General features: G+C 51.7%; 1 protein-coding gene across 14 annotated transcripts in view; it reads left to right on the forward strand.

Moving 5' to 3' along the window:
• Window positions 1–4,666: 4,666 nt before the first annotated feature.
• TRIM9 (tripartite motif containing 9) overlaps window positions 4,667–24,708 on the forward strand; it is a 69,761-nt gene continuing 49,719 nt past the window's right edge. For all 14 annotated transcript variants that reach the window (XR_008234629.1, XM_052783635.1, XM_052783641.1 and 11 more), the window contains exon 1: window positions 4,667–5,552. Coding sequence is in view for 13 of the 14 variants with exons in the window: in XM_052783635.1 (XP_052639595.1) it covers window positions 4,737–5,552 (816 nt within the window). In the remaining variant the exon portion in view is untranslated. The remainder of the gene's footprint in view (window positions 5,553–24,708) is intronic.

A 24,708-nucleotide genomic window follows, 5' to 3' on the forward strand; every position in this document is an offset into this window, starting at 1 on the left:
GTTTGCACATACACATGCATAAATATAAAGCAGTGGAGGTCTAAGAAACCACTGTTGACCAAAGCAAGTGAAGTTTAGGTTATTTGTCATCAAGGTAATATTAACAAGAAGAAAATACTTAGTTGTTAAAATGGAAGAAACAGCCCCTGCCTCCCAAGCAGGATTCCCAGCCCTCTGTGCCCGTGGTGTCCTGCCACGCAGCACTCCCCCAGCTGCCCAGGAGCCCCGCATCCCCCACAGGTCCCACAGGGTGGGCCCGGGACCTGCTCCCAGGTGCCCACCTCCACCCTGGTGTCACCATCACCAACAGGTTCCTCCCACGGGGATTTCACGAAAGGAAATACTGCAGAATTTCCATGGAGAAATGCTGAGGTTCAGACCTTTTGTCCCAGTTTGCAAGGAAGATCTTCCCTTCCCCAAGATAACTCCAGAACATTGCACTTGATTCTTCCCTCCAGCTCCCAGCGCTGGGCAAGTCCTGGTCATTACCCCAACCCTTACCTCCATCCTGCCAGGGAACTGGGGGGACTAGGGGCTCTCATGCTCTCCATCCCTTTTCCTCTCTCGACTCGTGGTCCTTTGTGGCCCTCGTGACATCTGCCCATCTTCTCTTTCCACATATTCTTGTTTCTCAAGGAACAACTCAGCGACACAATGCAGCGGATGGGTGCCATGAGCCAAAGGAGGTGGCTGGGACGGAGCTTGGAGGGGGAATTGGGAGCAGGTCCCGACACCGTGAGCCACCTCCACCCCTTGTGTCACACACCAATTACTGTGTTTTTTCAATCGGTTTAACAGAACCGCAGTGGTGTTGCGATCTTTTTTGGGGGGTAACACACCACATACAACTCGAACAGCATCGCCCACCGCTCCATCTTGCTCCTGTCGATATCTCCAGGCTTGATCCTGATTTTTAATCTGCATTTCCAGCAGACAAAGCAAACACACCTGCAGGCTGGCAGGGCGCAGAGGGGAATGGCCAGGAGCAGGCAGTTGATGTTCATCATAACAGTCCTTGTTATTATGAATCACCAAGGGGATGCAACAGCACTTACACAGAGTCCCAAGGACTTTAATTTATCTCAGCCAAGCGGTGTCTTCCGCGTGCCCCAGAGCAGAGGCCGGTTGCAACAGAAATGGAGATGCACCATTCCTGCAGTGGGAGCCGGGAGCGCTTCTAAAGCTTGAGGCTCTGGCAAGAGGCACATGAGAAAAGCAAGAGCCAGCTTAGAACATGATGACTTCTTGATCCTTTAACTTGTAATCGCTGATGACAGCGACATTAGACAAATGAATGTTGAAGCTGGGTCAAGTAATTATTGCAGGTTCATAGCTGCATGCTGCACAGTTCTCGGGGCAGCAACAAGTCTGACAATTGTAAATAATACGCAGCCAGAGAACAGGGATGCTTGCTTCTTGCTGAGACGAAAGTGACGGCATAAGCTGCTGCGCCAAGAAGAAAACAGCTAAATGTTTATGACCAAGGGTTGCTTCCAAATGCACTGGCTGCATTCCTCTCCGTAGGGCTTTTCCTCTTTCTGCCTATTTACATGATCAGCATATCACTACAGCAGAAATGGCATCATATACCTGCCAGAGTGAAAAATGGCCACGGGAAACAAGAGGCAGAGCAAACAAGGAATGATGGTTTTACTTTGGCAAAAGGGCAGCTAGAGGAATGAGAGCAGGGAAAAAAATGACCAACTCTGAGCAGACACCAAAAGGGAGCAAATGAGGAGAGCTCAGCAGAGTCCAGGGAAAGGCACGGTGTCGGTGGTCGATAGGGAGCCAGCAGGAGCCTGGAGAAGCAGAAAGGAAAGTACAAAACACACCTGCGCAGAGCAGAAGACAGAAACACTCGGAAAGTCCTTTTCTCCTTATCGCTTGTCCCTCCTTATCAGGCTGAGAAATGGCAGTGCTTTCCTTGTGCATCTCAGCTCTTGGGCTTCTCCCCCTTCTGAATATCAATGTGGGAGCTTGAAATTGTACCTGCTCGCTGGATCCCGGGAACCGCACGAACCCACTGGGGATGGAAAGAGCCCCTCAGTGCCTCTGCCTGAAGCTGTGCCTGCGAAGGGTCGGGCCTTTCAAGGCTAAATCTGATAAAACCCACTCGAATCTCTTCAGTACCTACCCCAGCTGTTGGCTAATGCGCAGACATGCTGGCAGCGATGTGATGCTCCAGCAGGATCCTGCTCCTCCTCTCCCCCACTATCCGTCCCTGTGCTCGCCCACGCAACAGCACAGCTCAGGCTCAGCAGTCCCGGGCTGCGGAGTCACTCGTGTCCCCACAGAAGGATGAATTCAGCAGCTGACGGTAGGTCCCTGCCCCCATTGCCTCTCACACCATATCCCTTTAATCTGCCCACGACTCAGACGAACTGTGTGGCTCGGCAACAGCGGCCAACAAACGGCTCCTCAAGAAGGGGGTAGGTAGCCCTGGGTTGGGGGCATACAGTCCTTGAGTAGGGGACAGACAGCCCCGGGGTGCCCCCCCAGTACTTCTGCCATCTCCCCACCACAGAAACGGGTGCCCCCAAGAGAGGCGGCAAGTGCACTATGTGGCTTGACTATTTCAGAAAATAACCTTGATTTCTGGGGTAGCAGGATCCGTACCAGTTCCCAGCACTCTGGATATGCACACACAAGCAGCCAGAGGAGAGAACACGGGTGACTGGTCCCATTTTGTCCAGATGCTTCCAGCACCAAGCAGATCACTGCCTCTCCCGGATGCCACGAGATCATCCCCACCAGTGGGGATGGTCACACGCTGTGTCAGGGCTCCGAGGGCACTCAGATGCCCTGAGGAGCCTCACCAGGTCTTCCCCCACCCCTCTGCCCAGGGTTCTGGAGCTCCAGCTAAGCTCAGGCCTTGGTCCTTGGCCCTGGACTGGCCAAACCCTCAGTCACAGGGGCCTGTCAGCATCCAGCCCTCACCCTCTCACCGTTACTTGGGAGTTGCCATGAACCTGCCTCAGTTTCCCCACCTTTGCCACCAACACCCCTGTGTCACCCCATGGCTTAGCTGTCGAGCATCAGGATCCCGAAGCCAGTCTCCCCGCACCCTTAGTAACTGCCTGTGAACGGTGGCAAGGGCTCACCCTCTCCCTCGGTCCAGGGCCCCGCGCCCCACACACGGGATCAGAAGCCAACCTTCTTCAACCCCTCACGGCCCCCACGGTAGCTTTGCAGAGACTCTGCAGCCCCTCTGAGCTCCACTTTCAAGCCCCAGGCTGGACCCTCTGCCCCCAAGCTCCCATACCGTGCTTCTCACGTCACGGCTCCTCTCCCAAAAGAGATCCAAAGACACCGTCACGGGAGGCCCAGAGCAACTGTGCTAACAGGCAGCCCCAAACGTGTGCACAGAGAGAGAGAAATGAGAGGTAATACAGAGACATTCCAAGTAATCTTATTTTTCCGTTGGCCAAAAAGGACCCGCTATGCCGCACCGCACGTTGCCAGTATATTTTAAGGACCTTAGTCGACCTTCAGAGTAAGAACGTTTGACAAGCCAGCTGCAGGAGACCCGCCAGGCCCCCTCCCCGCTCTCCAGTGGCGGGGAGCAGCACCCCACGGGGGTGTCCCAGGCTCGGGGACCGCGGCGTGCCGTCCCACGCAGGGCTTGTGCAAGCCCGCCTATCAACACAGTCATCTTACTGATACGGTGAACGGAAAGCTATAGGATTATTAAGCGCGTTGCATTTATTAGATAACGGCTATTCTCATCATTATTACTACAGCCTCATGACCCAGTCCCTCAGCATGTTTCTTGCCTCCGGCACTCCCAGCTCTGAAAGTCACCTTGTGCTATCAGAGGGGAAACCGCAGGAGCCCCCCCGTATCGCACACATGCCCTGTCCTCTCCAAAACTTCTCCCCAAAAAACGCTCTTCTTCTGCCCGGACGCAGGGCTCCTTCATTCACCCCGCTGCTGCTGCCATGCAGCCAGGGCCCCAGGGCTCAACCCCCACGGTCTCACAAACCCCCCCATGCAGCGGAGCCTCTCCTGTTGGGTCCTCTTAAAAACCAAAGAGGAGAGAGGCTGTAAACCATCCTGCGGCCATCGAACTCGCGGGGCTTTTCTGCAAGGAGCCCAGGCCACCTTCCCTCCAGGCTGAGCAGCCCCCCCCCGAGGGCCAGGACCCGGCTCTTGGCTGCCGCGACCCAACGCACAGTCCTGACACGCAGCGGGACACCGCTGGCCCTCCTCCTGCCGGCAGCCAGACCCCTGAAGCCCCTTCACCGGCCAAGCTGTGCGGCCGGCGACACTGCGAGGCGAGGGACCCCGGGAGAAGCCGCCATCTTGGGGGGCACCCTCCGGGCTGGGGCAGGCTGCTGCGGGCACCGCGGGCTGCCCGCAGAGGAAAAGCGAGAAGCCGGGGGCGGCAGGGACGGTTCCCCTGGGCGCGGGGGAGAGCCCAGGCGGCGGGGAGCCGAGGCGGCGGGGAGCCGGGGCAGCCCCGGGGACAGACCCCACGCCCCGGCACCCGACCCCGCCGCTCCGCACCGCAGCCCTGAGGAGAGACCCCCGCAACGCCTCCGGCGGGCGGCGGAGCCAATGGCAAGGCGCAGCCCGCCTCCCCGGCGGCGGCGGAGCCAATGGCGAGGCGAGGGGCGGGGAGGGGCGGGGCGCTCGGCGGGCGGGCGGCGGGCGGGCGGCAGTCGGCGCCGAGGCGCGGAGCGGTGCGGGTGGCTCCTCTGGCTCTGCCGCGGCCGCGCCGCCGCCCTCGCTCCCTTATGGAAGAGATGGAAGAGGAGCTGAAATGCCCGGTGTGCGGCTCCTTTTACCGGGAGCCCATCATCCTGCCTTGCTCGCACAACCTGTGCCAGGCGTGCGCCCGCAACATCCTGGTGCAGACGCCGGAGTCGGAGTCGCCGCAGAGCCGGCGCGCCTCGGGCTCGGCCGTCTCCGACTACGACTACCTGGACCTGGATAAGATGAGCCTCTACAGCGAGGCGGACAGCGGCTACGGCTCCTACGGCGGCTTCGCCAGCGCTCCCACCACCCCCTGCCAGAAGTCCCCCAACGGCGTCCGCGTCTTCCCGCCGGCCGCCCCGCCGCCCCCCGCCGCCCTGGCCCCGCCGCCGCCGCCGCGCAACGCCTGCCTCACCTGCCCGCAGTGCCACCGCAGCCTGGTGCTGGACGAGCGCGGGTTGCGGGGTTTCCCCCGCAACCGCCTGCTGGAGGGCGTCATCGACCGCTACCAGCAAGGCAGGGCGGCGGCTCTGCGCTGCCAGCTCTGCGAGAAGGCGCCCAAGGAGGCGGCCGTCATGTGCGAGCAGTGCGACGTCTTCTACTGCGATCCCTGCCGCCTGCGGTGCCACCCGCCGCGGGGACCGCTGGCCAAGCACCGCCTGGTCCCGCCGGCCCAGGGTCGCGTCAGCCGCCGCCTCAGCCCCCGCAAGATCTCCACCTGCACCGACCACGAGCTGGAGAACCACAGCATGTACTGCGTGCAGTGCAAGAGCCCCGTCTGCTACCAGTGCCTGGAGGAGGGCAAGCACTCCAGCCACGAAGTCAAGGCCCTGGGCGCCATGTGGAAGCTCCACAAGGTGAGCCATGGCCCCGCGGCGGCCTCCGACGGCAGCCCCGGACGAGCCCCGCGGCTGGGAGACGGCTACGGAGGGCCGCCCGTCCAGCACGCCTTGTCCTGCGCCTTTTCCCCCAGCCGGCAGGGTGGGAGCCTCGCCACCCGCCCACGCCGGGGCCGCGTTTTGCACCCTTGCGTGGGAGGAGAGTGGCCCCCCCGGCACGCAGAGGCCGGCATCGGGCACGCGATGCTCGCCCCTGGGTCCCCGAATCGCGACGGCTGGCCCCTGCGAGCCCAGGCTCTGCCGAAGGAGCCGGCAAGGCCTGCGGGTGATGGCTGCGGGGGGTGGATCGGGGACACCTGCGCCGCGGAGCTGGAAAAGCGACGGGGAGTGGATGCTTTCGTGAGGAGGGAGGCGTGAAATCCGCCACGGGGGAGGACGGGCATGCGGGAGCGGGGTGCCGTGGGGTGCTGCTGAGGAAGGGCTGCTGCCTCCTCCCGCACACCGAGTCATTGGGAGGAGGAGGGACGGCAGTGGGCGAGCGGGCAGCGCGGTAGCGGAGCCTTTCGCTGAATACTGATCAGCTCCTCTTGAGCGTGCTCGCTCCCGCGCGCATCCTCGCTGGAGGAGAGGGTCCCAGCGCTTGAGGCAGGGACGCGGCCATCGTTAGCTTCAGCTCAACTCCATCCACCCCACTGCCTGCCTCCCTCCTTGCGCCAGTGACCCCCTCGCCGAAGGAACTGGGGCAGAAGTGACTGGGACGCGGGCGGACGGGGCGCAAGGGGATGGGCATCACTCCTCGGATGAACATTGAAATAATTGTCCCCCGCTCCAGCAAATCTGTGCAGGCAGGAGTAGGTGGGAGGACCTGTGACAAGGAGCTGGGGAGAGATGGGGAGATGCCTGACCCCAGCTGTCAAAAGGGGCTCGGCCGGATCACTTTCCAGGAACGTCCCTGTCATGCTTTGGCAGTCTGCGTGGCGGCACGCGGCTCCTTGGAGGATGCAGACCGCTGGGCCGCAGCTCTGCGCCCTGTGTTGGGTCAGTGGGTGCGTGCAGGGACAGGCTATCGCTTGTCGTGACGTTCCTCGAGAGGGCTGGAGGGCAACTGCGTTACGTTGCGGTGTGGGAGGAAAGGGTTCGGTGGTGCCTGTCGCTGCTGGAAAGGGCTTGTCCTGATCCCCTTTTACTGGGAGCGGGAACACCTCCTCCCCGGCTTTCCAGCGCTCTTAGAAAGATGAAGCCCATGTGCCAGAGCAGTTTTGGTGCCCCATGCCCTTGTCCCTACACATGGGGTGCAGTCACTGCTCCCAACTGGTGTTGGGCTGCCGGGGTTCACCGTGGCACAGGTAACTGCTGACCTGCTCGCAGGAGTGCACGGGCTCTTCTTCGCCAGCACGTTAGCGTGGCACGAGCCGTCGGATGCTGTGAGCACCTTGCTCCTCTCGCCTGTTACGAAACCCAGTAAGTGCTTGCTACGCGAGAGCAGCCTGTTCTCCACGGTCTGGTCCTCCTGGCCCGGCTCTTGGTGGAGGATGAACCCGTTCGGTCTGTGCTGACACAGAGCAGGAGTGGAGCTGGGTCCGGCTGTTGGTGGTGTTCTCCAAAACAAGAGAAATCTAATGGGTACCAGGCCTTTTCATAAGGTTTTGGCTTCACTTTCATGCTTTGATTCAGTTGCAGCAAGGCACTTGCTTAGATACATGCATGAGCATCTGGACAACTTCGTATGCAAGTACTCTGGTACTTCAGGTTCAGTCCTTGTGTTCTTGATTAGGATGGCTTAGTCTTATTTGAATGCTTAGCTTTTCTTTCAAAGTACCTTTTCACAGGGGACAGCTTTAGCAGTGCAGTATTTCATTGATGTAGGTAACAGACCTGGAACTGTAACATTATTTGAAATGATGGTTTTCACGCAATTTCTCTAAGGTTTTTGGAAATCAGAATGTGAAGTCACACCTGCCTTGAGTGACCCTGTGATTCTGCAGGGATTTATTGCTGTTCCCTGATGTTTGCTTATTAAGGGAGGGACAAGAGTCTGTTTCAAATGTGGCAGTATGGGGTAATTGAAGGAGTGATTTCATGGCCAGAACTCAGATTGTTCCCTGGGATGCCATGTAACAAAATCAGGGGAGAGGCTAATGACATTTCAAGCTTTATCCTGGTTGGGACTGGGCGTTAGGAACCAAACCACCTGTGGATTTGAGCGGTGAACCTCCTGCAAAAGTATCTGGGTGTCATTTTTTGAGGGGACAGGCCTTTGGCAGCAAGACAAACTTGCCAAAAGGGTGACTGTGCCTTTTTGCCTGATCTTTTCGCAGCTATGAGTGGTTGTAATGAGTACCTACAGCTCGTAGGAAGGGACAGAGTCATCAGCTCTTGAATTCTCTTCTGCGATTACAACACCTCTCAGTGCAAAATATTCTTTGGGATACATCTGTGCTCTTAATTTCTGACCTGAGAAGTCTGTGATTCTCGCTGCAGTGTGCGATGACCCCAGAGTGCCTTGATGAGCTGTTGTTCTTGAAAGCAGCATTCACGCGTCAGTACGTGATTGCCGGGCCCTAGGCAATTGCTGTTAAGTGCAGCGTGCTTCACTTTGGAAAGGAGACCAAAGGGCTTTTTACAGACCTCTTCTGGAATTGCCCCAATTTTTTGCTTTCCTCTGACAGAGTGCTGATTGTGTGGCTCTCGCAGATGATCATTTCAAAATAATCTCTGCAGAGGCACAATCAAACATAATTCAAGGAGCTAGGATTTCTAAGCCAGACACAGATAGTGGGAAATCCTCTCTCTTCCTATCTTCCTTTCAGGACAGCTGTTGGGAGAGAGGTGAATATTCAGAGAAACATAGAGGAAAATGGGTTTTTAATCTGAATTGTCCCAGTTTTGTACATATGTTGCAGCTGTCTGGATTTTGTCCTGACAAGCTGGAGTGCTGCTTGGCATGTCAAAAGCAGAAACACAAGATGGAGCTGAATCATTTATTCTTTGCGCATTCGAGTCCCTCTTGGTTGTGCCGGGAAGTGCGTGGTGAGTGCAGGCTCAGCAGCTTGGTAATGGTTTTTTTATAGATAGATAGATGTATACGTACATATACAAACAGACTGGAAGGGACCTCCAGGGTCACGCAGTCCAGTCCCCAGCTATCTCTGACAGCCCTGAAATCCCATCCATCATTTCATCAAGCTCTGTCTTAAAAACATTTTACCCTTGCCGATGCATGTTGGTAAAGGTCTCCCAGAAGTTCATGGTTTCTGTTAGTAGGTTTTAAGCAGGTTTGAAAGCTTTCTGGGTTAGGCAATGGAGAGACAGTGGTGTAGAGTAGGTATTCCTGCCCATCTCTCGTAGAGTGTCAGGTTGTTGCCCAGTGCTGTTATATCTGGCTATCTTCTGCAGAGTCCCTGCTACTTCTTGCCCCGTGGCTGGACACCCTCCCTGGGGTGGGTCATGCCTGCCAGAGGCTGCTGTTGTCTTTGGGATCGGTATCCCAACTGCAACAAACATCAAACTGGATTTACTGTGCGCAGAAATAAGCTGAAGAGGTCAGTGGTCCCACGGTGAATGGTGATGCAAGCTTCTGCTCTCTTTTTTTGGCAGTCAGGCAAGAAGCTTCACTCTGCTTTGGGTTGGGATCATGGGTTTCTTTTACAGGGGCTCATGGGGCTCTGCCTCCTTTCTCCACTAGCATCTCTTTCACATTCCTTTTGCCTTAAACTGAGACTCTGGGGTAGGACCGCTGTCTGCTTTGCCTTGACACTGAAAGGGGAGCAGGTTAGGCAGCCTGTCCGGTTCCTATTGTAGTGAAGCAGAAACAGGTATTTACTTCAGTGGAAGGTAAATAGTGCTCTCGGTTATACTTTCACGTGGGATTTAACTGCCCAGGATGGGATTGCCCAGGCTGAAGACGCAAACTGTCTTCAGATTGCAAACCCCTGCAGCATCTCTGCAGATTGCAGTAGAGACCAACCCTGTGGACTGATTTTACACACTGTGTTGAATCAGCTGTAATGATTGTTAGCAGTCAGAGGCTAATTAGCAGAGGTATTATCTAGACCTCAGCTCATCCAGACTGTCACTAGCACAGATGGGCTGAGGGATGTGGGAGGAGCTCTTCTTTTAAGAATCAAAAATCCTACGTACAGTAGGCATGACTTTTTTCCAGTTGGTTTGTGCATCTGGGTTAACTAGGTGGTGGAAAACACTACCAGTGCCTCTTGGTTTCTGCCTGGCAAACAGCAGGCATCAGAGCCAAGATAGGGACAAGCAGACAGCGGTATTCTGTGTTAGCTGCCAGAGAAACTTTTGTGGGGAGTCGCTTTCTTGAGGCATCGTGAACGTAGTGCTGTTGGGTCCATGGGAATTCCTGTAGCCCACAGCTCTTGGGGAAGTATCCAGGGAGTTGCTGTATGACGAAGATCTGTTTGCATTTGCAAAGTAAAATATTTGCTGCTAAAACAGAAGCAGGGAGAATCCTTAATCTTCTGTTGCAAGCAATGCTCTTTCCCAAGCCTTGATTTGGTGGCCTTCCCGAATCCCACCACCCTTGCTCCATCACCTGCCATCTGCAGCAGCAGGGTCTCTCCTGTCCTTCTCTAGCAATGCCAAACAGCCTTTCCGATTGCTCCATTTTTCTGTGGCCAAATCCTGAGAGTGGCAAACAGGCTGAGATGCTTTGAAGTTGGAAAAAAGCAAACAAATGTCACTGAGGTCCATGGAGTTACGCCAGCTTGTGTCTGCCTGGGATCCAGAGGTGATGCTGCCGTCTTGTATTAATTTATTTAGAAAACAGCTTTCTGTCAGGTGGCTCTTTCCTCTGCATTTACCGCAGTTAATGGAGTAAGGAGCAACCACGAATATCACGTTAAATCAAAGATAATGCAGTACAGCAAGACTTACAAGGTGTTCTTGGAGCCCGTGTGGCACATGATGCCGGGAGATGTCCTCTTATTTATTTGCAAATGGAAATGGGCCCAGCGCTGTCTCGAGGCGGGTGTAAATCACTGCAGCTTGATCAGTTCCAGTGGGAAGTCCAAAAATACGCTGACCTGACAGGGCGATGGTGTGTTGCACCATCTGTGCTCGGGCTGTCCAAAGGCTTTTAAGCATCTCAGCGTGCAGACTGGTGTCTGGTGGGATCTATCTTCCTCCAGAAGGTTTCTGTGCTCTGTGAATAGCAAACCTTTTCTGTTCTCCCCACACGCTTGTATCTGATTTTTTTTCTTTTCTTGGCCGCTTTATGAATGAAGGATCCCACTGGCTTGATATTTCTTACTGCATTTACTGTGGTGCAAGTCAGGAGCACTGCAGCTGAGATGGGTGAAAAATCAGCCCATGTGCTAATTCTTGTCTCCTGTGGAAATTTCAACAAGTGTCAGCCTGTCACCCAGGGATTCTCCTGTCCCCACATCCCTAGCCTGAAAAACCAGGAGAATTAGCAAGCAGAGCAAACACTGTTCCTGGTGTTAAGTTAATGACATGAGATTAAGAAAAAGGCATTGCTGTTTATTTACCAGGTTTTGCAAGATGCACTCGGAGAGCTGACAGCAGTGAGGGTGGATCTTGGTTGGGAGTACATTCTCAAGAGGCTTATGGGGCTGCTCTGTGTTGCTTATTCCCACTCTTCTAAATAAACCAGCACCCAAAAGTTCAGGTTTTTAGAGGGAAAACTTTGCTTGGCGTCACTTGCCAGAACCTGTTCACATATGACCACAAAATCCTATTAAGGAGTCTTGCAGTGTACTTTCTAGAGATCCAACATATACCATTTGGAGATATTTTCATTTTCTTTCCTAAAGTTTGAAGGAATTTTCTGCATCCCTTGATTAACTTGCATGATTCACATACATATTCATTTAAAGCAGAGTGCTTTCAAATTGCATGTGCTCTTCCCAGCTGTATGAAAGAATAATTAAAACAACAAGCAGTTCAATCATTACAACTCCCCAACTCTCAAAACTGCTCTTTTGACAGCCTTGTTCCCTGCTTTGTTCTTGGGGCGAGGTGTTCTGTGTGGCTGTGGTATGCATTTTACCTGTTAAATTGGCTTATAAATAAGCCAGCTCATTCCCTGTTCGTTCCTATAGTCCTACTGGGCTGAATTGGATAAATATCTATTTACAGCAAGCTCATAAGCCAAAGAGAGCTCATGGTATAAATCTCTGGTGACCCTAGCTCAGGTAACGTCCTAGAAGGACCAGCAAAGGCTGGTGCGGCAGAAGCCCAGTTCCTGTGAAGAGTAAAGCAATGGTACCAAAGCTCTCTGGATGAAAGTTTCTTAAATTCTCACGGACCATCCAAGTTGTAACTGGAAAGACTGTGCAAGTAAGATGGTTTGGTAAACCAGTGCTCTGGGACTGCCATTGAGGGGTGTCTTACTGGATGAGGGTCCTACCAGGCAGTCGTAAAAAGGAAAGCTATTAAACTTTCTAACAAGAAGACATATGTATATAGAAGCTGGGCCCAACTCACACCCATACCAGTGGCACCTCGCTTGACGAATGCAGAAAGGAGACACGTCCGTTTATAATGCAAAAGAGACCAGAGCGGAGAACAGCGTGTCAAAGGATTCGGCTTTCCTATTCAAAGGAAAATTTTGTTGGTGGTCTGAACTCACTCGCATTTTGCTTTCAGAATCGGATGCAGCTTTTGGGGACAGCCTGACCTGGAGCTGTCTGGAGAAGCTCAGTGGAGGCTCAACTTTTTTGATAAGAGCAGAATTTTTAGCTAGAAAGACTAAGGCCAAGTTCATTTTGAAATTTTCTTGAGCATCTGGCTGTAGCAACAGGCGAGATCAGAGAGGTCTGAGGGGTGTTACCAAACTGTGAACAGCAGGTGCAGCATGGACTAGGTTTTGGGTTACGTTTTTCTGCATTTGATTAGCTGTTAAATTCCCCGCATTACAGAAATACAGGGGTGTTAATAGGTGCACATTCAGTTCTGTAACACAGTCAGCAGAAAGTGTTCTGGAAGGGATCTAACAGCTGAGGGATTTCCCATCAGTGTTAATTACCCCTTCCCCTATACTAACTTTATATTAGTTGATGGCTTTAAAAAAAGGATGGGAGCTGCATGTTACTAAGGCATGCGTGTTTGTTGCCTGAAGTGCTGTGGGCTGGAGCCATGGTTGCCATTGCCCGACAGCAGAAGGTCAGATCTGCAGCTGGTGTAAATGAACATGGCTCCACTGAAGCAGATGCGGCAGCACTGAGCCATTTGAGTGGAAGATCATGTTTGCAGCCTCGAATGCCACACGTGGAGATCCCAGCCTGGGTGCTCACACTGGGGCTGCTGCTTCTTCCAGCTTGGAGAGGAGGTGTAGTGCTTAAACACCTGGGCAAATATCAGTTAAATTGTTTGCATGAACCCTGGAACCGTGGCACGTCTTTCAACCAGTGATGTCTTTTTTTTTTTTTTCTTTTTGGGGGGTCAGACCCTTGCATTTAGTTCCATTTTTTTTCCCTTTCCCCTGGCTGGCCCTTCTGGATTTGTGCCGTCGGTTCCCTTCTCTTCTTGCGGTGCCCTGCGGCAGGATTGTATTAGTGTGTGTGTGAATTAACAATGGCTTATGGTTGTGCTTTCAGCTGGAGGGTGCATAACGCATCCGTAGCATCACTTGTTTAAGCCTTTGCTGTGGAACTGCAGCTGCTTTCCACCTGCAGCTCTTGGGGTCTTCTCCGATGAAATCCCTCTGTCCTCCCAGATAACCAGTGCCCCTTGATTCAAGAGGCATTAATTCACTAATTCTTTTAATGTCACCACTTTCCCTCTCCCTGCTCTTTACCTCTTGACCTTTGCAGGCATCAGCTGTAGATGATGAAAAGAACTGCTGCTCCTGGCCCTGCACTAGGTGCACTGGCTGCCCAGGGTCTCTGTCCCTTTGCTAGCTGCGGCTTCGCAATGCTGGTGGGCTTTCTGCTCGGGAAGGACCTTTCTGTCTGTAGAGGTAGACTCAGAGGTCTGGTTTTGACTCCAGGGTGTTGTTAGGAAAGCATCCCTTTCCAAACAAGTTCCTCTGATTTTAGGCCGTGGTCTCTCCATTGGAGTATGTAAAGCTGGGAGAAGGGGGGGTTGTGTCGAGCTTTGAAATCGATCGTTTCTTACAAGGCTTATTGATTGATTTCAAGACACAGACAGACTGCTTCGGCGTCAGAGCCACCCTTTCCTTGCTCCCCTTCCTGGCAGGGCTGGGCTGTGTTACCCAAAGCACCTGGTGATTCAGCCCGAAGCAGGGGAGGAGTGGGAAGATGCTGGCAAGTGCTCCCCTGGCTGTTTATACTGCAGCGAGAAAGGGAACTGTGGCAGCATTTCCTTAAGGATGCTGGAAAAAGAAGGGGTGGGCTCGTGGTTGTGACTGGAGGTCAGCTCTCCCTGCTGAGGATTTGCCTTGTGCTCCTGGACAAATAATTGCTTAGCCTCCCTGTCTGTCCTTTCCCCTGCCTCAGACTGCTCTAGCTTGTTCAAAGCTGTCTCTTAGAAATGTATGTTTAGCACAGCTCCCTTCCTCCAGCCCAGCAACCTGATCATGGTGTAACGCGAATTCATAACCAAGCACTGCCTGCTACACGTGGAGATGTACCGAGAACTTCCAACAACGCGGAGGGCATCGTAGCTGTCTGGGCTGGGAGAAATCCCATCAAGGACATAATGAGAGCATCAGCCTCCCTCCCTGGGAAAGCACTTCCATACATGCTCAGTCTTAAATCGAAGTCACAGAGATTTAAGGGCATGACTTAAATGCTTTCTTGAGTTGTGGCGTCTGAAACGGTAAACTGGCGAGAGCCCTTGATGTGCAAACAGCGTCGGATTAACTGCGTGCTGGGTGAGAGCTGGCGTTGTCCCTTGGCTCGGTGACAGATGCCACTGTTTCCTGGGAACACAGCGCTCTTTCTTTGGCAGGGTACAAGACAGAAGTGTAAAACAAGCTTCGACTTTCATGGCAAAGCCAGTGAAGTCTTAGTCTTGCTGTCTGAGGAAGCAGTCAAAATGCCTCTTGATTGTCCCGACGTATATTTTATTGGTGCTCCTTTGTAGTTCAGCCGACTGCCTCTTTCTTATGCCATTTTTAATCTACAGCCAGCTCTTTGTGAGGTTCTTTTCTAGGAGGAGCAGCAGCAGTGGTTCAAGTCGCACTGTTGCATAAAACCCACTCAGCTCTACAGCTCAGATGTGGCTGAGTTTGTCCTGTGTCCATCCCACAGCAACACTTCTTCCATCTTGACGTTGAATTCCCTGGAAATGAGGACCTGAAAGGGCGTTTGCTTAGGTCTGTGCCGCCATCAGCCCACAGCTCGGTGAATCAGAGCGAGTGCGTAGACGCAGTTTCTCACCTATAAGATTATTTCTCACCTCCCCCGGAGCACAGCAGTTAAAATTTGTTGTTGGCTAAAAAAAAAAAAATAAAATCCCGTAACCACAGAGAGTTGTGATTTTGTGTCATTTTAAATTTTGCCCTCTGGCTGCTCAGCAGGATGGAGGGGACTCGAGCGCTGCACCTTCCCCTCTGCTCTGCTAATGACAGATGACAGCCCAGATCGAGGAGCAAGAAGGTTATTTGATCGTATCGACTGTGTGTATCGTGCTGTGCTTCTGGAGCTACGAACCAGATGACCGATCAGTCAATCCATCTGTGACTTGGGCTATGGTTAGGCGCTCTATTGATTTCCTACTGTGGCGCCGGGTTGTCAGATGATGAAGGACATGCTGCAAGCAGCTCCGAGGAGGACCTTTCCTCCGTTTCTGGCTGGCAGGTGACTTGCCCATGTCTCTGCTGGGCAAACCCTGCCAAGCTGCTGAGCTGTGAGTTGTAGGTAGGTGCCAGAGGAAGGCCACCACGCTGCTCTGCTGCTGGGATGTCTCATCCTTGTGTGAAGCCTGGAGGAAAGCATCTGTTGCAGGGGAGAAAGGTGAGAGGAGGGAAGGGAAAGGAGGTAGGATCCCACCCCGTGCTCTCAGCTGCTTTCTCCTTCCCCACCTTGCAGCTGCAGCGCTTCAGCAGCTGGGGAAGATCCAGGGACAGTGGAGTGCTATTTATTTTGTAGAGCTAAGTTTTACTCCTTTCATAACTGCTCTCAGGAGAAATATGCCTGTTTCCCCTAGCAATGGAGGGAGTGTAAGGAACTCTACCTGATGAGACTGAAACCTCATTTGAACCCTCTTTGTGATTGAAGTGGAGCCATTTTATGATTCCAGCAAGTCAGCTGGCTTCAGGATGCTGTGAGGACCAAAGCAGGTGGATTTTGTTTTGAAACAACCCCATTACTGCTCGGGCAAAAGATATTTTGTTCAATTATAGTGCGGTTCTTAGTGCATAGTGAGCGAGAGTATGGTGCAGTGCAGCAGGAGGAGGAACAAGCAAGCCATGTCTTCTCGGTGGTATGCTGGGACTTGCATGAGTAGGTTATCACAGGGAAAAATATCAAAGCTGGTGGAGCTGTTTGTGGAGAGCTTTAGCTGGCTTTTAGCTCATGCCTCACGGGTTTGATTTCCAGGGTTTTGTCGCTGTCTAGGTGCTGGTAGCTGCATGGTCAGTCTTCACCTGAGAGCAGGCACTGTTGGGAAGCAAAGCCTGGCTGCGCTCAGGATCTCAGAGAGCACTGGAAATGAAGTAGTGAGATCAGATTCAAAAGCAGGTGCTCTTTACCCCAGGCTTCTGCTCTTTCTCAGCTGGAGTAAATTGACATAGATTCATTGACTTAAGTGTCTTCTTCCCTGAGCATGATCCTTTCATTGTGACTCTCTAGAAACAAGGGGAATACACCGCCCGCTTCAAACATGAGCATGACCTGGGGGAATACCTCCTGCAATTATGTGTTGTTTCCCCTGCTGAGTGGGACAAGTGGGATGCTTATGGGGCTGTTTCAGTTCCTGGGGTCATTTGCAACTTGGCAGAGGCAATGTCAGGAGGATGACACTGTGCAAGGTCATTTGTGGCAATTAGCACAGATTGTCTTTCTGTAGGAGCACATGTATTCAGCATTTGGCATCTTGGTTCATCCTGTGATGCATCAAAAGGAAAGTTGGAAGAAGAATTTATGTCACGACTGCAACAGGCAGTGTGTGGTAGGATAAAAGCCCCTCCTGCCGTATGCCACAGATTTGGCTTCAATAAAGCTGTGAATTGTTATAGTTGTCATGAGTCATGTCAGGTCCAAGAGTCTTGTGTTTTACAAAACCAGCTTGTGGCCCCAGAGAGATCTGGGAGGGAGGGACAGACTTTTTAGAAGGGCCTGTAGCAATAGGACAAGGGGTAATGGTTTTAAACTAAAAGAGGGTAGATTCAGAATAGCTATAAGGAAGAAATTTTTTACGCTGAGGGTGGAGAAACACTGGCACAGGTTGCCCAGAGAGGTGGCAGATGCCCCATCCCTGGAAACATTCAAGGTCAGGTTGGACGGGGCTCTGAGCAACCTGGTCTAGTTGAAGGTGTCCCTGCTCATGGCAGGGGATTTGGACAAGATGACCTCTAAAGGTCCCTTCCAACTCAAACCATTCCATAATTCTATGGCAGTTGAGCGGTTTGACGCCAGATGGGTCTGGAATGGCAACATGTGCAGAACTTGACAGCCTTAAGATAAAGCTAAGGCCTTGTGCGGATGGTGCCATCAACTGCCATTGACCGCAGTGATTTGTCCCATCTCCATTCTGTGCGCGTGATGAGAGTTGACAGAAACCCGATGATCGACCTACGTACTTTTGCAAAACTGGAGGTTTTTTATGGTTGCCTAGCTCCAGCGTATGGCACCTGGCTGGCACTGGTGCATGATCTAAACCGCCTGCAGTGGTCCTCCCCAGCACCCGATAAAATCTGTGCATCGGTAGCACGCATCGGAGGGCTTCTCCATCCCCCAGTCCTGCAAGGGCTCCTTGGGGTTTTATCATTGAATTGGTGGTGATTCCCCACTGCAGAGAGCAATCGTATTGTCAAATGAGAGGAAAGGTGCTAGCCAGAAAATAAGCGAGTTGAGCTCGTTTTTAATCAGGAGGCTGGGATTGGAAGGGTGGGATACTGGAGTTTTTCCTCCCAGCATGTGGACCGGTGGTTTCCAGCAGAGATCACCAAGGCTGGCTGAAGCGTAGCAGGCAGTGTGATTTATTCAGAGTTGTCTTCAGGTAGGCCATGGAATAGTTCCCTTCTAGTGAATGTGGTTTTCATCACCTTGTATGTTATAAACAGTAAAAGGAGCACAATTTAAAACAAAAACATACAAGCAGAGTTTGTATTTATGCAGTCACCAGGTGTTAAGCCATTCCAGAAGAGTTTACATCACAGCAGGGTTCCTGAACCCAAGAAAACATCCACTTTACTTGTACATGCCCCAAAATACATTTGATTTAAATTAAATATAATGAAGCTTACAGGACCAACGTCATCACTTGGCAAGAGCATGTGCTGCAGTGTCGAGTTAAGGGGAGCTGTGCTGATTTAGACTGCCTGAGACTCCACTATAATATATGATCTATTAATAAATGTGCTTACCAGGGATCCGGAGCAGACTTATGTGCCTAATGACCATCTCTGTGAAAAGCTTTTAACCTCAGCAAAATGTTTACAAAATCAATATTTATTATATTGCAGTCATTTTGTTTAAATAGACGGTTTACTTGGTTTGGGGTCTCCAAGTTGATTTGCAGTTACAGTTTGAAGGAGCCAGGAGATCTCTAAATGCAAGTAATATTACAAATGTGTATCGAGTGTGTAATTTAAGGCCAGATTCTGCCTCCTTCATTTGTGCAGAGTGGTCCTCGCTATCAGGAATAACTGTGGTAACTTGAAATGATTTACTCCTTCAGCTTGAGGTTGGTGGAATTTGACTTTGAAAATTTATATGCAACTGGTAGGTAATTTATATAACACTTTATGTAACAACTTACTGCGTTCACAATTTTGCATGTGCATAAATACATTAATATACCTCGTTGTTACTGAGAATATTTTAAAAGCAGGTAGCCTCAGCGGCTGCACAGCTCTGCAATAAAGCATCGGTATTTACTTCAAGACACAGTTGATATATAGTTGAGTATTTTTAATGTATGTGTTGATTGTGGCAGATAATACAGGCTATAATTAAATACCAGTAACATCCCTGGCCCTAGACAAGGGATATGGAGACGATGGGATGTGAATGTGGCAGGCAGAAGAAGAGCGGACAGCGAGCAGAAGGGTCTCTTGTTCCGTTGAGAAGCATCTTGGCCCCAGCTCTGCACAGCCCTCCACGAGCTCCCTCCAGCACCCCCACGGGTGGCTGGTTTCCAGCGGCCTCGATCAGCCGGCTGGGCCCTCCCGTGCCCGGGAGAGATGGGGTCCGTGCGGGGAGTGCCGTGGCCGTGCCGGTGCAGTGTCCCCAAAGGGTGGTGGGTGGGAGGATCTGCTCGTGTGCCCCTCTGAGCAGGGCTTTACACGTGCACGCTCAAGCGAGCCCTCAAATTGCACTGATTTATTTGCCTTGCAAAACGGAGATGTTATTTCGGGGCTGTTACACCCGGCAGCATGAAGTACGTTCCTCCTCTTAAGGGCTCGTCCTGGGGCACGCATGTGCCTTCTCGGCGGCTTTCCACGGTGGAAGTGCCTGCGATGGCTCGGAGCCCACTGTGCTGTTCGCTCCTGGTACCGCTGCGTTTGCAGCGAGTGCGTTTTGTTGCTGCTTTGCGGGGAGCCTTGCGAGCCCCTTCGATGTGCTTGAGAGAAGGAAGGGAAGGACAGGCCTGGGCAAGCTGTGCTTAATGAGCTGGTTTTCCCTTCCGTATTCAAAATTGGTTGTAAGTTTAAACAGAAACGTATTTAAGTAAGTCAAAATCTTCAAGGATCAAAGCTGCAACCCAAAGGAACAGGCCCTGGCACTTCTGTAACTTACTCCCTTGCCTTGCAACGTGCCACTGAAAAAAGCCCAAACTTTACATTTTAGAGTTATATTAGAAACCCCGGTTTTCTGCGACATTTGTGTTCGGAGCCTTTGTCCTTTATTCCTTCCAAGCTGTCGTGAGAGGCAACCGCAGCCTCTTCACAGCTCCTTGAAGCTGGCGGTGCTAGAGGTGAAGGCAAGCACGCGTGCTGCCCCATACAGCTTTCTGCCTGGAGCTGGCTGGTACAGACAAGCCGAAGAGCATGGGACAGCCATGGGACAAACCCAGGCTCATCCTGTGCATATGAATTGTGAAACTAAGGGGTCATGGCAGGGACGCTCGAGCTAACTGCTGGGGAGCTAGTTAAGAGTCAAGGCTAATGAGCTCAGGCAGAGCACTGGGCTAATCCCATTAGAGTAGGTCTGTTGTTCATTCAGCTCTGTGGGATGGACATCCCAGCTCAGACACCTGTGGGAGTCCCTGCACCCTTCTCTTCTGCACCACGTTAACATACCTAATGAAACCAATACCTGCCAGAGCACCTTTGAACACTGTCAGGCTACGTGAAGCCCCTCTGCTACATGTGCGAGCTGCTGCTAAGATCCCCCTTCTCCCGAGCAGGTACTCTTTGCTTTACCGATCAGGTCCTTGCTGCACCAGACCACAGTGAAGTAGCAGGAGGAGTGAAACTCATCTGAGATTCGCTTCTGCTGCTGCTCATCCATGTAGCCCAGCAGTGGGGAGAGCAAAGAGCATTTTAACAAGCTGCTTCCAGCCCCTGCCAGCACATCGGGGTGTGTTTGCTTTCCGCACCCGGGAGATCCTCTCCCGTTCTCTTTAACATTTGTTGGCATCGCAGCAGAGCTCCTGAGACATGCTGCGGGCCACTACTGCAAGCTGGCCAGCTTAGTGCTGGGTTTGAAGCTGAGCTTACAAATATTACAGAAGTACCTGTCTCCCCAAGAGTTTCAAATCCACAGCAGGTGTGTTGCAAGAGACTTCTTTTCCCCCTAAGTTAAAACAAACCCTTCACCGAAGTGGAAAGAGTGGGACTTTTGCTGACTTTGCAAAATGAGAGGGGTTTCCAACTGCCTGTTGAATGCAGATTGTACAAGGTCTCTGGAGAATCTTTTTTTAAAAAGGAAAAAAAGTTTTCCTGTAAAAGAGATAAAATTTACCACTTCCAACTGTGTTTGTACTGTTGTGGTATAAAAGGGCTTTTGTGTGTAAAGATGAATACTGCACAGCCTTGTCTGAGACTTGAGATACCACCTGGTAATCCTGTACGTGGCTCTTTACAAGGCAGTTTACAACTTAAGATGACCGTTTGATGTGCCTTCTGTGAACTAAACCTGTCTTTCATTTCCCCCCTTCCACGCTCACATATTTGAATTGGAGAGTTTCTCCAGTTTTTCTCCTTTACCTTGGTAGTAAAAAAGTTAAAAATCACATGTTCCCATTGGGTTGTCACATTACTGTAGCTAGCTGCAGCCGCAAGTCAGAGACCAAGGTGATGGGCTTCTTTTATTACGACGGTTGTTACTTACTACGAGTGGCTGCGCATCCCATGTCTTCTCTGCTGATTTACCTTGGGGCACACAGAGGTGCAGGTCAGCTCTCAAGTGGGAGAGGTAGCCTGCTGCCCAGTGACCCCGAGAGGCTCAGTTTGGAGATGTCACAGTGTCTTCCATCCCACATCCCTCCTGCCCTGCCCTTGACTTGGATGCCAGCTTGGGATTGGCCTTTCCCCTTGGATCTCATGGCCTCCTTTGGCTGTCTCATCCCAAGGAGAGATCGCCATCACTTCTGTGTCACCCCTGACTGTCCTTTCACTGTCACAAGCTGCTTGATCTTCTCAGGCCTTTCTGCATCTCCCACATTACTTCCCTGTCCTTCTGGAAGCTCCTTTGCCACAAAGTGGGTGGTGGAGGAGAGAGGCAGCTCTTGTGCTGGGGCCCTGCTCCTCGGCACCATTTTCTCTCTTCTCTGCTGCTTGCCATCTTCTTTTTGGCTTCTTGGCACGTTGGGTACCTCATTCCCATGTTTGTTCATAAGGGTTTAAATGATTTCTCATCCCACATTAGACGTGTTCTTGTTTTAGTAGGAGAATGAGGGAACAGTGACTCCTGCTAGGTGGTTGCAGCCACTGCTTGAGATAAAGGAGAACTGACTTCTATTCTCTCTCCAGATCGGGCAGAGCAAGCACAGAAGCAAGTGTTAGGTATATCTGGAGTTTTAAAGGTGACATCATCAGCTGGAGGAAACCCTGCGCATGGTGAGCACATAACCAGGGTCTTGTGCAGGACTTTGGACTGAGATGCAATGTGTTTGCTAGTCCTTTCCAAGACTTCACCTCCCTCTCTTGCTGTCGCCTTGTTTCTCCTACCCTTTCCAGATTCCTCCACTCCTCCGTTCTGCCTCTCCCGGGCTCCCTCTCCCAGTTTCTCTGGTGGTCATTGCCCCTCCTCAGCCCACCTGAGACGTACCTGTCCTTGCACAGGGGAGTGGGATCCATGCTGTGAAGGCACAGACATCTCTCGCACACCTCAGTTTTTTTCTCATTTTGCTATTTCCCAAGCATCCTTTTTCATTTCACACTGGTTGGAGGTGATTGCTATGTGCATCTCCCAGCGTTCTTCCTGGCTGGAGCTCACATCTATTTCTTGTGCATGTTTACGGCCAGGAAGATATCTTATAGCTGTTTAGACTCCTGCTCTTAGTGGTGCTGGCAAACCCTTATCTGCTGGTCCAGGGATATTCCTCATTCATGTGATGCGATTTTGTTGCTTTTGACTGCTGTGCCCCTTGGTGGGCTCCCTGGCTTGGCTTTCCAACCACTTGGCTGTGCTCGGATCCCAACCACACATCTGAAGTCCTTGCAGAAACCGAGTTTCTCGAGGCCCTTCAAAGTGGCAGGGGCCAGGTTGGCGAGGCTTGGGCTCCCTGTGGAGCGAGCCCTGGCCTTGCTGGCGATTCCTTTGCCGCAAGAGATTGCGAGAGTCCGACATCCAGGTGTATCCTCCCCACACTAAGACAGGATATTATTCTCTAGAGACTTTGAGAGGTATTTACTGTATTTGTGGCTCCTTTTCTCCTTAGGCTGCTTTTTCTTTAAGGTCTTGGGAGCACTTCTTTCTTTCCTCTAAAAAAAAAAAACCCCAAACTATTACTGAAGCAAATGTGAATTTTCTCCCCCCTCCCATCCCTTGGTACTTCCCGGATTCTTCACTTCTTCATAAATAATCATGAATGATTCAGTGAGTCCATTAACTGCTTTCCTCATGACACTAAGATGTATTGCTCAGCGCCAGTGATTTGGATATCCTTCAGTTCTGGGTACGGAGCCCCCTCGCCTCCTCGCTCTCTGTAGATACACTGACAAGTTCTTCATTACTTTCTAATTAGCCATACGTCCTTTCTTACTAAAGAATAATTTTTTTTAAAGGCACTCATTGCCTCAGCTCTTCCAGAATTATTGATTTATTCTTCCTCCTTTTTTATTAATGGGCCTACAATCTTCTCATAATCCATCCAGTTCATTTGGTTAGCCTTCCCGATAACGACTCTCATCCTCCCCTGCCTATACCCTTCCTAGTCTCATACTGCCTTCGAGGGCTTTTGTCACTCTGTGCCTCTGTGGTTTATTTTCCTTGAAAATCTTAGTGTGGGCTCTCAAGAGGCCACTTCAAACATCTTCTGAGCTCCGAGGAGTGGGGTTTCCAAAGAGCTCGTTCCTGGATTGCATTAGGAGGGCTGGAAGTTAAAATCCTCGGAGGCTTTAAATCGTTGCACTTGCTGAATTCACACCTTCCTGGCTACTAGGGAGCTTGGGGTTTGCAGTACTGCCGAGCTTGTTTGCCTGAGGCCACCTCCAGCACCCAGCCAGAGGAAGACAAGGCGCCTGCGAAATGCCTCCTGTGCCCACCCAGTACGGGGATAGAGCATCTAGCACACGCACAGTCTGCTTCTTGACTGAAGTAGGACTTTTGGTGATTCTTAGTCTGGGAACGAGATGCTTTCCCATCTCTGTCCTTCCCTGTAAGTCCTGTTCCCTCCATGTTTTGAAGTCTCTGTAACCCAAACTGGCTTTTGGGGTATCTGCAGCACCAAATGCAATCTGGTTGCTGTCACGTTTGGGGAGTAATCCCAAATCCAACCCTTTCCAGCTTAGGAAGCTTGGATCCAGATGTAGGGGCTCAGATTCCAGTGCCTGGAGGAAGGAGTTAACAGAGGAGAAAGGCTGGATTTACTGTGTTTTTCCTGCACTTGAAGTGAGATCTGAGCTTCCTCACTCTGCTCTAAGTGCTTTCTTGGCAGCAGCCACCCGAGCATCTCTGCCGCTGCTGTGGTGAGTGTTGTGTTCCCAGTGCTCCAGTATCCATGGTGATGGGAAGTATTTCTAAAGTGGTGCTTCAAAGGAAATATGAAATCCTGGTCCTTGGACCTGCCCTTTGATCTCTGTTGCACCTGCCCTTGGTTTTCTCCTTGGAGAGCAGAAAGAGTCCTCCCCTATGCACAGCAGTGGTAACGGTCTTTGGTTTAAATGAGCATGCCTGCAGAGCCTCCCCTCTGCTAGAGGGGAAAGAGCAACTGCTCTTGGAGAAATTGAATACATAGAGGCAGGACTACGTGAAGCCCAAGGGGTTTGGCAATAGGCTTGCTCTGCTGAAGAGCCCAGAGCTGCTTTGCCCTCAGGCTGAAACCCCAGTGGGTGACTAGGTGGGAGCATCTCTGCTCGGGCAGAGATGTTCACGGCAGGCAAAGGCTCTTTTTTTAGTAATACAGCTTTAGTCATAGAAAACTTCAGCTTAGAAGGGACCTCAAGAGAGCTCAAGTCCAGCCTTCTGCCCAGAAGCAGCAGCAATAACTGAAGGAGACATTTTCCCTAGTAAGCTCAACCTGGGGCAAGTTCCTCTGGCCTCTGCTTCTTTGAAGAGACACAAGACGAAGTAATGCCAAACCTACAATCCCTGCAACTTCCCAGGCATGAGAAATGCTTTGGTACTGCCGAGAGCTCCTTGTCTCTCACCTGGGCTGGCTGGAGTCTGCAAGACGCTCGTGGCTGAAAGCAAACATCCAAAGTGGTGGTCTCCAGAGAGCAGTTTCCCATCCTGTTGGAGAGGGAAGGAATGAAGCAGAAAGGCCAGTTGATCCATACGAATCTTGATTTCATTTCCCCCCTCCTCCTCCTCCTGCTGCTGTGTGATACCAGCAATCTTATTAAAAGCAGAAAGCATAAAATTAGTAGTAATTTGCTGATGTTCTGTTGCTAGTGAAGGCTCGTCTGCCAGTGACTGCTATCAAAGCAGAGATCTTCCAGCGTTGGTACTGTCTC

The sequence above is a fragment of the Harpia harpyja genome, chromosome 3 (assembly GCF_026419915.1).
Source record: "Harpia harpyja isolate bHarHar1 chromosome 3, bHarHar1 primary haplotype, whole genome shotgun sequence".
In the NCBI taxonomy this organism is placed as follows: domain Eukaryota; kingdom Metazoa; phylum Chordata; class Aves; order Accipitriformes; family Accipitridae; genus Harpia; species Harpia harpyja.